General features: G+C 37.5%; 1 protein-coding gene across 1 annotated transcript; it reads left to right on the forward strand.

The window, feature by feature from the left end:
- The first annotated feature begins 2,734 nt into the window (after positions 1-2,734).
- On the forward strand, positions 2,735-9,487 carry STEAP1 (STEAP family member 1). The gene is made up of 4 exons (XM_068973401.1): positions 2,735-2,818; positions 5,171-5,683; positions 6,457-6,621; positions 9,230-9,487. The coding sequence occupies exons 1-4, from the start codon at positions 2,735-2,737 to the stop codon at positions 9,485-9,487; spliced, it is 1,020 nt and encodes a 339-aa protein (XP_068829502.1).
- Positions 9,488-11,604: the final 2,117 nt, after the last annotated feature.

An 11,604-nucleotide genomic window follows, 5' to 3' on the forward strand; every position in this document is an offset into this window, starting at 1 on the left:
CAGTTCAGTTCAGACCCCATGGGCTGCAGCACGCCAGGCCTCCCTGTCCATCACCAGCTCCTGGAGTTTACTCAGACTCATGTCCATTGAGTCGATGATACCATTCAACCATCTCATCCTCTGTCCTCCCCTTCTCCTCCTGCCTTCAATCTTTCCCAGCATCAGGGTCTTTTCCAATCAGTCAACACTTCGCATGAGGTGACCAAAGTACTGGAGTTTCAGCCTCAGCATCGGTCCTTCCAGTGAACACCTAGGACCGGCCTCCTTTAGGATGGACTGGTTGGATCTCCTTGCAGTCCAAGGGACTCTCAAGAGTCTTCTCCAACACCACAGTTCAAAAGCATCAATTCCTCAGTGCTCAGCTTTCCTTATAGTCCAACTCTCACATCCATACATGACTACTGGAAAAACCATAGCCTTGGCTAGACAGACCTTTGTCGGCAAAGTAATGTCTCTGCTTTTTAATATGCTGTCTAGGTTGGTCATAATTTTCCTTCCAAGGAGGAAAAGTCTTTTAATTTCATGGCTGCAGTCACCATCTGCAGTGATTTTGGAGCCCCCCAAAATAAAGTCTGCCACTCTTTCCACTGTTTCCCCATCTCTTTACCATGAAGTGATGGGACCAGATGCCATGAACTTAGTTTTCTGAATGTTGAGCTGTAAGCCAACTTTTTCACTCTCCTCTTTCACTTTCATCAAGTTTCTTTAGTTCTTCTCCGCTTTCTGCCATATGGGTGGTGTCATCTGCATATCTGAGGTTATTGATATTTCTCCGGGCAATCCTGATTCCAATTGGTGCTTCATCCAGCCCGGGCTTTCTCCTGATGTACTCTGCATATAAGTTAAATAAGCAGGGTGACAATATACAGCCTTGACATACTCCTTTCCCGATTTGGAACCCGTCTGTAGTTCCATATCCAGTTCTAACTGTTGCTTCCTGACCTGCATGCAGGTTTCTCAAGAGGCAGGTCAGGTGGTCTGGTATTCATTCCCATCTCTTTCAGAATATTCCAGAGTTTGCTGTGGTCCACACAGTCAAAGGCTTTGGCATAGTCAATAAAGCAGAAATAAATGCTTTTCTGGAACTCTCTTGCTTTTTCAATGATTCAGCAGATGTTGATAATTTGGTCTATGGTTCCTCTGCCTTTTTTACAACCAGCTTGAACATCTGGAAGTTCATAGTTCATGTATTGTTGAAGTCTGGCTTGGAGAATTTTGAGCATTACTTTACTAGCATGTGAGATGAGTGCAATTGTGCAGTTAGTTAGAATTCTTTGGCATTGCTTTTCTTTGAGATTGGAATGAACACTGAGCTTTTCCAGTCCTGTGGCCACTGCTGAGTTTTCCAAATTTGCTGGCATATTGAGTGCAGCACTTTCACAGCATCATCTTTTATGATTTTAAATAGCCTAACTGGAATTCGATCACCTCCACTAGTTTGTTTATAGTGATGCTTCCTAAGGCCCACTTGACTTCTCATTCCAGGATGTCTGGCTCTACGTGAGTGATCACACCATTGTGATTATCTGGGTCATGAAGCTCTTTTTTGTACAGTTCTTCTGTGTATTCTTGCCACTTCTTCTTAATATCTTCTGCTTCTGTTAGATCCATACCATTCCTGTCCTTTATTGAGCCCATATTTGCATGAAATGTTCCCTTGGTATCTCTAATTTTCTTGACGAGATCTCTAGTCTTTCCCATTCTATTATTTTCCTCTATTTCTTTGCACTGATCACTGAGGAAGCCTTTCTTATCTTTCCTTGCTATTCTTTGGAACTCTGCATTCAAATGGGTATATCTTTCCTTTTCTCCTTTGCTTTTTGCTTCTCTTCTTTCCACAGCTGTTTGTAGCCTCCTCAGATAGCTGTTTTGCTGTTTTGCATTTCTTTTTCTTGGAGATGGTCTTGATCCCTGTCTCCTTACAGTGTCACAAACCTCCATCCATAATTCATTAGGTTCTTTTATCTGGTAGGAAGTGTGACAAAATAATTTCCTTGGGGCTAACCAGGAGAGTGGGCATGTCAGTGATTGACTACATCTCAACAACCCCACTGGAAAAACACTAGAAATGCATGTCTTACCAACAAAACCATGTCTCTAACTCTGATGGGAAAATGGCACTCTGAATATACATTTCAGTCCTTCATGGTGCTATTAGGGTTCACCTTACTAGATTGTCTATTCTGTTTGTTTTCTGAAACTAAGAATACATATCCCCATAAAATCACTTCACTATTGTTTCAGATTCATGTCAACCCCAAAAGTCTATTAAAACACAGCTCCCTGAAGTTTAATCTTATATCATCAAACTCTAACCACCACTGACAATATTGTTACTCTTGAAAAACTGCATTCCCAATTCTACTTATCTTTGAGGGGAGTTGACTTTCCTCCAAATGAACACCTGAAGTTAAAGTCTCCTAAAATAAAAGGCAACATCTGACTCTTTGAATTCCATATAGATACTTGGGTCATTCATTGCACTGATAGCTGGACAAAGAAATACATTCACTATTGACCCAAGAGCTCTTGTTCGAATTTTTACAGATTATAATATGAGGTTAAATGAGTCACTCAGTCACTGTATTTTAAACTGTATTTTCTCACATTAGCCCTCAGATGAGTTAATTTTTCATATTTCCCTATCAAACATTAATATCATAAATAGCATAAAGATGAAGACAGTAATTTTTATTTTCATAGGTGGCTGAAGCCATTCTATTTTATAGAATTAATGGAGAGCAGACAAGACATCACAAACCAAGAAGAACTTTGGAAAATGAAGCCTAGGAGAAATCTAGAAGAAGATGATTATTTGGTAAAATAATAATTAAAATCTATAAATAATTCAAATGCTGTTCAGTATCTCCTAATGTTATAAAAAAGTGATTTTCACCCTTTGCTCTGATTCCTGGTACTGATATTGTGATGGGTAAAGGGCACTGTGGGCTATAAGAGAAGTTGTACCTTGATGGTCATGAACTTAGCCAAAGAACCTTGAATAAGTTGCTGAAAATCCTGGGTCTTGGTTTATCTATAAAGTAAGAGAGTTGGACCAGATCATCTCCAAGGTCTTTGCAATTCTTTCTAACATTCTGTGGGTTTAAGGTTTTTGAACAAGTCATCAATGCCCATTAACACTAGTTTCACAAGTGTGCTTTTTCATAGGCACATGGCATCTTACCAAGAGATCATCAAGTTAACTGACGATTCACTATTTAACCAAATAAATTCAATTTTGGAATAAGAATCATCTGTCACACTTTTACCCCACATCAAGATTAAATGCTTTTTACTAACTTATCTGACTTAATGAGTGGTGGAAAATATTGGTTCCAAACTTTTTACCTTTCCAACTGATATCAATTACAGTTTTAACCAAAAGTATTTAATCTTAGTTGTCTTAATAGAAAAAATTAAGTAGCATAAGTAGATCCTGTCTAAAATGTACATAAAATCATTTTCATTTTTCAAGTGAACTGTCTTGCTTGCTGTCCTATAATTCTTACCCTTAACCAGAAAATTGATCTCAGTGGACTACTTTAACATGCAGAGATGGCAGAATCTATATCACGTTCAGCTCCCTTCTAAATGGAGTAATTGGAAAAATTACTGGATGTAGCAGTGATTTATTACTGAAAGTAAAAGTCAAAAGGCAAGAGGTCATTTTTAAACACAAAAAATGATACAGAACTATGTGAATTAAAGTTACTCTGCAGAAAGTGAGGAAATAATCACTAACGTCATTTTGAGCATTAAAATGTTATAGGTCTGCATATAGAGCTATAAGAAATTAGAAATAACAGGTTGAGTGAGAAATTTATTCATAAAGTAACACAATATGGAACACTGAATATAAGTTCCTATTTTGTTTGGTTTTTAATTTGCTGTTATATCAGTCAGTTGTAGAAGTGACAAACTACTCAATGCAAATTTTTGAATCGTTGACTACCTATAAATGCAACTGGGTAAAGAAATATAACTTTCTCAGGAAATAGATCATCCTTGTGGGATTTAACTCCTTACATAGTCTTTGTACCACTTAACAATTTATCTGTTAGTATTTATAAAAATGAAATATTTTGTGAATATAAGTCTATGGGATGGGGGAGAGGGATAAATTGGGAGGCTGGGCTTGACATATATATACACTACCAAATATAAAACAGATAACTAATAAAAACCTACTGTACACCGTAGAGAACTGTACTCAATACTCTGTAATGACCTATCTGGGGAGAGAATCTAAAAGAGTGGATATATGTATATGTATAGCTGATTCACTTTGCTGTACAGCAGAAACTAACACAGCATTGTAAATCAACTATACTCCAATAATAACTAATTTTTTGAAAAGACTACATGATGCAAATTACATGTTTTTATCTAATAGTAATGACTGTATTATTCCTGGTCCTTTGTACTTGAATGAATGAAAAATTCATTCTTCAGATCTTCACAGAGAGTTGTCCAAAAAAATTATAAAACAAATATGACTATGACAATTTATGTGTTATTATTTTTACCAAAGATTACTGGATTTTTTTTTCTAGTTTTTCAGTTTTTGTTTCCCAGTTGCATTATTTCATTCTTTTACTCTTTCAAGATAGAAACACAGTGGTCTGAGATCTAGCAAACATATCTGAAGCATATATTTCTTCTGACTTAAAGAAAAATGAGTAACAGAAATTATGGAGAACCCCAACAAAGGAAATGGCAACCCACTCCAGTATTCTTGCCTGGAGAATCCTGTGGGTAGAGGAGCCTGGTGGGCTGCTGTCCATTGGGTCGCACAGAGTTGGACACAACTGAAGCGACTTAGCATGCATGCATGCACTGGAGAAGGAAATGGCAACCCACTCCAGTGTTCTTGCCTTGGAGAATCCCAAGGACAGAAGAGCCTGGTGGGCTGCCGTCTATGAGGTCACACAGAGTTGGACATGACTTAAGCGACTTAGCAACAGCAGCCGCAGCCAACAAAGATAGGATATCTAAGTGCACCTTTGATCATTGCCACATAGTGTATGCCATCTTCACTTAATCAGTATCCGAAAATAGGGTTCTAAATGTCCTTTTTTACTGATAAGCACAATGAATAGTAAGTAATTAGTTTGAGAGACATCCCATTGTTTTGTTCAATTTTAAGATGTTTATTTTCTTTCCTTTGTAGAATAAAGACTCAGAAGAGATCAGCATGCTGAAAAGACCTGTGCTTTTTCACTTGCACCAAACAACCCGTTTTGATGATTTTGATTGCCCCCCAGAGCTTCAGCAAAAACAGAAACTCTTTCCAAAGTGGCGCTTACCAATTAAAATCGCCGCTATTGTATCATCTCTGACTTTTCTCTACACTCTTCTGAGGGAAATAATTCACCCTTTTGTGACTTCCCATCAACAGTATTTTTATAAAATTCCAATCCTGGTCATCAACAAAGTCTTGCCAATGGTTTCCATCACCCTCTTGGCACTGGTTTATTTGCCAGGTGTGATAGCAGCAGTTGTGCAGCTTCATAATGGAACTAAGTATAAGAAATTCCCACACTGGTTGGATAGATGGATGGTAACAAGAAAGCAGTTTGGTCTTCTCAGTTTCTTTTTTGCTGTACTACATGCAATTTACAGTTTATCCTATCCGATGAGGCGATCCTACAGATATAAGTTGCTGAACTGGGCATATCAACAGGTAGGATGACATGGCTGACCATTAAACTAAAAAGTCCAAGTCTCCTAACAAATCAACTCTTTCTTATTTTAATATCAGTACCCCAAACCTCTGTTGAAACCCTGTGTTGAGAAAGTACTCTGTTCTAAAAAAAAATTTTTTATAACTCTTTACTAGGCTCAGTTGTATAATTCTACATGAGGAATGTTTTTTAAGCTGAAAATAGTAAGCTAGAACTTTAACAACATAAATAAGTGTTTTGTTCATGGACAGAGCCATATTTCAATCTTCTACCACCCTCAGAAGGTTTATTTTTAATGGTAACTCAGAATTTTCTGCTTCTTTACCACATATGACAATTCTAACCATTAGCTATTATATAAATTAATAAAACAGATTATGTAAATGTTGCATTCAAAGAAGGAGGTTAATAGCGCCTATGTCATTTCTCTTAAAGAAATGCAAAAAATACCATCATATATTTGTGGAGGACCCTAGTTATCAGGGGGCTTCTCTGGTGGCTCATGGTAAAGAATCCACCTGCAATGCGGGAGACCTCGGTTCAATCCCTGGGTTGGGAAGATCCCCTGAAGGAGGGCATGGCAACCCACTCCAATCCCCAGGGACAGAGGAGCCTGGTGGGCCACAGTCCTTGAGATCGAAAACAGTCGGACATGACTGAGCAACTAAGTGCAGCTAGTTATCAGGTCCTCCACAGTACATAGCAGGAGGGTCTTACATTGGAAACAAGTGTCATTTGCATATTTTTCCTTCCTCTTTTCACCCTCTGTTAGGTCCAGCAAAATAACGAAGATGCCTGGATTGAACATGATGTTTGGAGAATGGAAATTTATGTGTCACTGGGAATCGTGGCACTTGCAATACTAGCTCTGTTGGCTGTGACATCTATTCCATCTGTGAGTGATTCTCTGACGTGGAGAGAATTTCACTATATTCAGGTAAATTATATACGAAATAACTCTGACTCCTCAGCAAGGTAAATCTTTTTGTGCTTATAATGTCATCCAGTGTGTAGACCTTAGTGTATAGGCTTCCCAGGCGGCACTAGTGGTAAAGAACCCGCCTGCCAATGACAAGGAGACATAAGAGACCGGGTTCAGTCTTGGTCGATCCCTGGGTTGGGAAGATCCCCTGGAGGAGGGCATGGCAATCCACTCCAGTATTCTTGCCTGGAGAATCCCATGGACAGAGGAGCCTAGCAGGCTACAGTCCATAGAGTAGCAAAGAGTCGGACATGACTGAAGTGACTTGGCATGCACGCATATAGACTTTAACCCATAAAAAATAACATGGTTTTCCAATCACAAAGATCTCACACTTGTTCCAATTAAAAAGTGTGCTCTTCTGTCATTTTCCCTCTTGCTTATACATACGGGAAATGTTTTTTAGACACATACAAAAGGCATTACTCAAAGAAAAATATTATTTCTAACATTTGAAACTCATTAGACCATTTGCTATCTGTTTAATAACAACAAATTTGATGTTTTAGAAATTCAATATTGTTTACTTAATTCTCCAAAAAGAGAAGAAAAAAAAATTGTCTGTCTCTGACTTTATTCATGCCTTTTAAGTTACATGGCTTTGTGCTATCCTCCTTGAACTATGGAGTTTTATCTACCAAACTATGGAATTTTATCTATTCTAGTATCTTATTTTAAAGGCTTCTTTTTCCAAGTTAATTTTTTTGTAACTTACTCACTTGAAGTTTCTCAATATTCTTGGAATTCAAAATTATCTCAAGTTGACCGAGGTTAACTTGCTAGTGGTAGATTATACCCTAAAAAGAACAATGTGCCAGAATTCACAAGGGGATCCATGTCTGACAGTATTCAAAAGGCTGAGCTTAATTCAGTCCTAAGCACTGCCAAGATGCTAAACCACAATGTTCTATCTTTTATAAGTGGACATCTTTAGAAATCTCACAAAGTCAGCTAATCCTAACTGTCCTTTCTACACATCCATGCATATACTCCAACAGACTCCTTAATCATCTGATTAAGCTGGAAAGAATGTCTCCCTCTGAATTATTCAAATGTGGTTTAGAGATGGTGCCATGTTTTCCAAGCATAATAATTGCTGATTTTGTGGGTTTAGCTTGATAGCCATTAAATAATAGCCTATAGTCTATTCCTCATTAAATAATTTCCTTCTTACACTGCTCTGCCTGTCACACATATGCTGTGTGTCACTTTACATATTTAATTACAAAGTCAAGCACTATGTCTTGACAACTCATCCCATTCCACTCAAGGTAGAATACCATTTCCTTCTCCAATAGATGAAAGTGAAAAGTGAAAGTGAAGTTGCTCAGTCATGTCCGACTCTTAGGGACCCCATGGACTGCAGCCTACCAGGCTCCTCTGTCCATGGGATTTTCCCAGGCAAGAGTACTGGAGTGAGGTGCCATTGCTTTCTCCAACCTAGCCCATAACATGTACACAATACAAATTTAGTAAATTAATCTTCAACCAACTACATATATTTTTTAATTAATAACCTAGAAACTTTTCATTAGCAATCCAAGAACTGATTACTCTATGATTTACCTTGGACATTTACATCTAAAATCATAAACTTAGCTATTTGATTGTATTCACTGGGGCTTGTTCACTGCTGAATAATTGTGAGTTGGATTCATTCTAGCAGTCTAGTGAATATTTCCCATAATGTGAATAGAAGTCAAAAGATATCTAGAAGAACTATTGTCAGAATGCCATAGAACTACATAGGTGAACAATTGTTTTTATAACTTTATCTGGATGGTGCCAAGTATCCCAGTGCAAGCTAAGATTTTTCTTCACGTCTACGTCTACATATCTCTGTTTTATTCAAACATTGAGATAATTGTTAGTGTTTTTCCACTTTATCAAAAATGTTTGATTTTTTAGACAAAGGCCAAGATCATTCACTTTAGTATGAATATACCAAAATCATAGTCAATAACTTTGTTGTTGTTCAGTAGCCAAGTCGTGTCTGACTCTTCATGACCCCGTGTACTGCAGCCTGCCAGGCTTCCCTGTCCCTCATCATCTCTTGGGGTTTGCTCAAACTGAATCACTTTAGTTGCCTTCATAACTGGTAAAGATCACTAGTATAAGTTGATTTTGCACTGATCTTCAGTCAACCTACCAATATTTATTGAGAACCTAAAATGTGCAAATCATTGTGTCGATTCTACAGGGATCCTGTGATGATAAGACAGAGTTTCTGAGTTCAGACGTCTCTTGTTACGCAGAATTAAGGCAAATATACAGGGGATAGAGCATCATAAAATAAATATCATAAGAGAGAAAAACAAGGTATGGAGAAAGGAAGGACAGTGTTACTGATTATCTGAGACCAAAAGGAGAATAGTTGTGAATTTTCTCAAATAGCCTGGAGACAAAGGCATTACCCACATGTAGAAAGAGTGGAAAGAGACGAGTGGACAATAACAGATGAATGGAAGAATTTCTAACCAACATAACAGCTCAAGATGATATAGGATGAAATAAACTTTTAATGAATCATCCTCACCAAGATAATTCTTTTTCTCTTTTGCAGAGCAAGCTAGGAATTGTTTCCCTTCTGCTGGGTACAATACATGCATTGATTTTTGCCTGGAATAAATGGGTAGATATAAAACAATTTGTATGGCATACACCTCCAACTTTCATGATAGCCGTTTTCCTTCCAATTGTTGTCCTGATATGCAAAGTCATACTACTCCTGCCGTGCTTGAGGAGGAAGATACTGAAGATTAGACATGGTTGGGAAGATGTCACCAAAATTAATAAAACTGAGATGTCTTCTCAGTTGTAGAAGTGCTGTTTATACACATTTTTATCGAATATTGATATATTTTATCATAAACACTTCAAATTTGTATTTGCTTAATAAAATGACCACTTGAGGATCTTAACATATCTCTTTGTTTATGGGTGATGTTTGAAATGTGTGTATTTTCTTTCAGATTTGATTAAGAGTGAGAAATTAATCTTTAGCACATTCCGTATGTTCAGTAAAGCTGAGCATAACAAAATAATCACATCTGATTATCAGACTACATAACATTATAAATAATAAAAGGCCTTAAAATATCAGTCCCTGATACTCCTTAAAAGTTATCATAAGCCATGAAAAAAGATACTATCTGATGGCCAATAGGCACATGAGATGATGCTCAACATTGCTAATTATGAGAGATGCAAATCAAAATTACAATGAGGTACCACCTGACACCAGTCAGAATGGCCGTCATTAAAACCTCTACAAATAACAAAAGCTGGAGAGGGTGTAGAGAAAAGGGAACCCTCCTCCACTGTTGGTGGGAATGTAAATTGGTGCAGCCACTGTGACAAATAATATGGGGGGTCCTCAGAAAACTAAAAATAGAATTACCATATTATGCAGCAATCCCATTCCTGGACATATATCCAGATAAAACTATAACTCAAAAAGATACATGCACCACAGTATTAATTGCCACGCTATTCACAATAGCCAAAACATGGAAACAACCTAAATATCCATTAGATGAATGGATAAGAAGATAAGGTACTTACATACAATGGAATACTACTCAGCCATAAAAAAAGAAAAAAAGTGATACCATTTGCAGCAACATGGATACAACTAGAGATTATATACTAAGTGAGGTAAGTAAGAAAGAGAAAGACAAGTGTCATGTGATATCACTTGTATGTGGAATCTAAATTATGACAGAAATGAACCTATCTATGAAACAGACTCAGACATAGAGAACAGGCTGGTAATTGCCAAGTGGGAGCGAGTAGAGGGAGGGATGAAGTGGGAGAGTGGGATTAAAAGATGCAAGTTTTTATATATAGAATGAATAAACAACAAGGTTCTACTCTATGGCACAGAACTATATTCAATATCCTATGATAAACCATAATGGAAAAGAATATTTTTAAAGAAGAATGTATATATTTGTATAACTGAATCATGTTGCTGTATAGCAGTAATTAACATTATAAGTCAACTATACCTATATATACATAACTATATAAATTTTTTAATTAAAAAAAATTTTTAAGTTATCTAAATCTGCCACACAAGTATATCCAGTGTTTATGATTGCTGTTAAAGAAACTTCTTTTCCTGTAACTGGATGTTATTCATATAACACCCATCTCAAAACACTTATGGATTATGAGTATACAAGTAAAGCAGCAGAATAAGTTCAGATACACACCCAGGCAAAATAAAACTCAGGCTTTCCAGGAAAAAAGGTAAGTTCAATTTTCTACATTTGAGTTAGGTAAAACTCAGTTTAACTTTAATACATTGGCCAAAGTGCTGTCAATTCGACTCCATATTGAAAACTATTTCTTTGAGTTGCTTTTCATTGCTTCTAGTATTACAGTCATACATAATGTCCTGCCAAAGAGGACTCTGCCTCTCTGCCTGACTGTTAAACTAAAGCGCCTTTGTTCAGCTCATAGAGAGATACTCTGACCCTGCCCACCTGCGAATCAGTTCAGTCAGTTCAGTTACTCAGCCATGTCCAACTCTGTGCAACTCCATGGACTGAAGCACGACAGGCTACCCAGTCCTTTACCGTCTCCTGGGCTTGCTCAAATTCATGTCCATTGAGTCAGTGATGCCATCCAACCACGTCATCCTCTGTCTTCCCCTTCTCCTCCTGCCTTCAATCTTTCCCAGCATCAGTCTTTTCCAATGAGTCAGCTCCTTACATCAGGTGACCAAAGTATTGGAGTTTCAGCTTCAACATCAGTCCTTCCAACGAGTATTCAGGACTGATTTCCTTTAGGATGGACTGGCTGGATCTCCTTGCAGTCCAAGGGACTCTCAAGAGTCTTCTCCAACACTACAGTTCAAAAGCATCAATTCTTTGATGCTCAGCTTTGTTTATGCTCCAGTTCTCACATCTATTCATGACTACTGGAAAAAGC

Source organism: Capricornis sumatraensis, chromosome 5, assembly GCF_032405125.1.
Source record: "Capricornis sumatraensis isolate serow.1 chromosome 5, serow.2, whole genome shotgun sequence".
Lineage (NCBI taxonomy): Eukaryota > Metazoa > Chordata > Mammalia > Artiodactyla > Bovidae > Capricornis > Capricornis sumatraensis.

Coding starts and splice junctions, on each gene's coding strand:
- STEAP1 (XM_068973401.1), top strand. CDS start 2,735: ATGGAGAGCAGACAAGACATCACAAACCAAGAAGAACTTTGGAAAATG. Junction 5,684..6,456: donor TGAACTGGGCATATCAACAG/GTAGGATGACAT, acceptor ACCCTCTGTTAG/GTCCAGCAAAATAACGAAGA. Junction 6,622..9,229: donor GAGAATTTCACTATATTCAG/GTAAATTATATA, acceptor TCTCTTTTGCAG/AGCAAGCTAGGAATTGTTTC.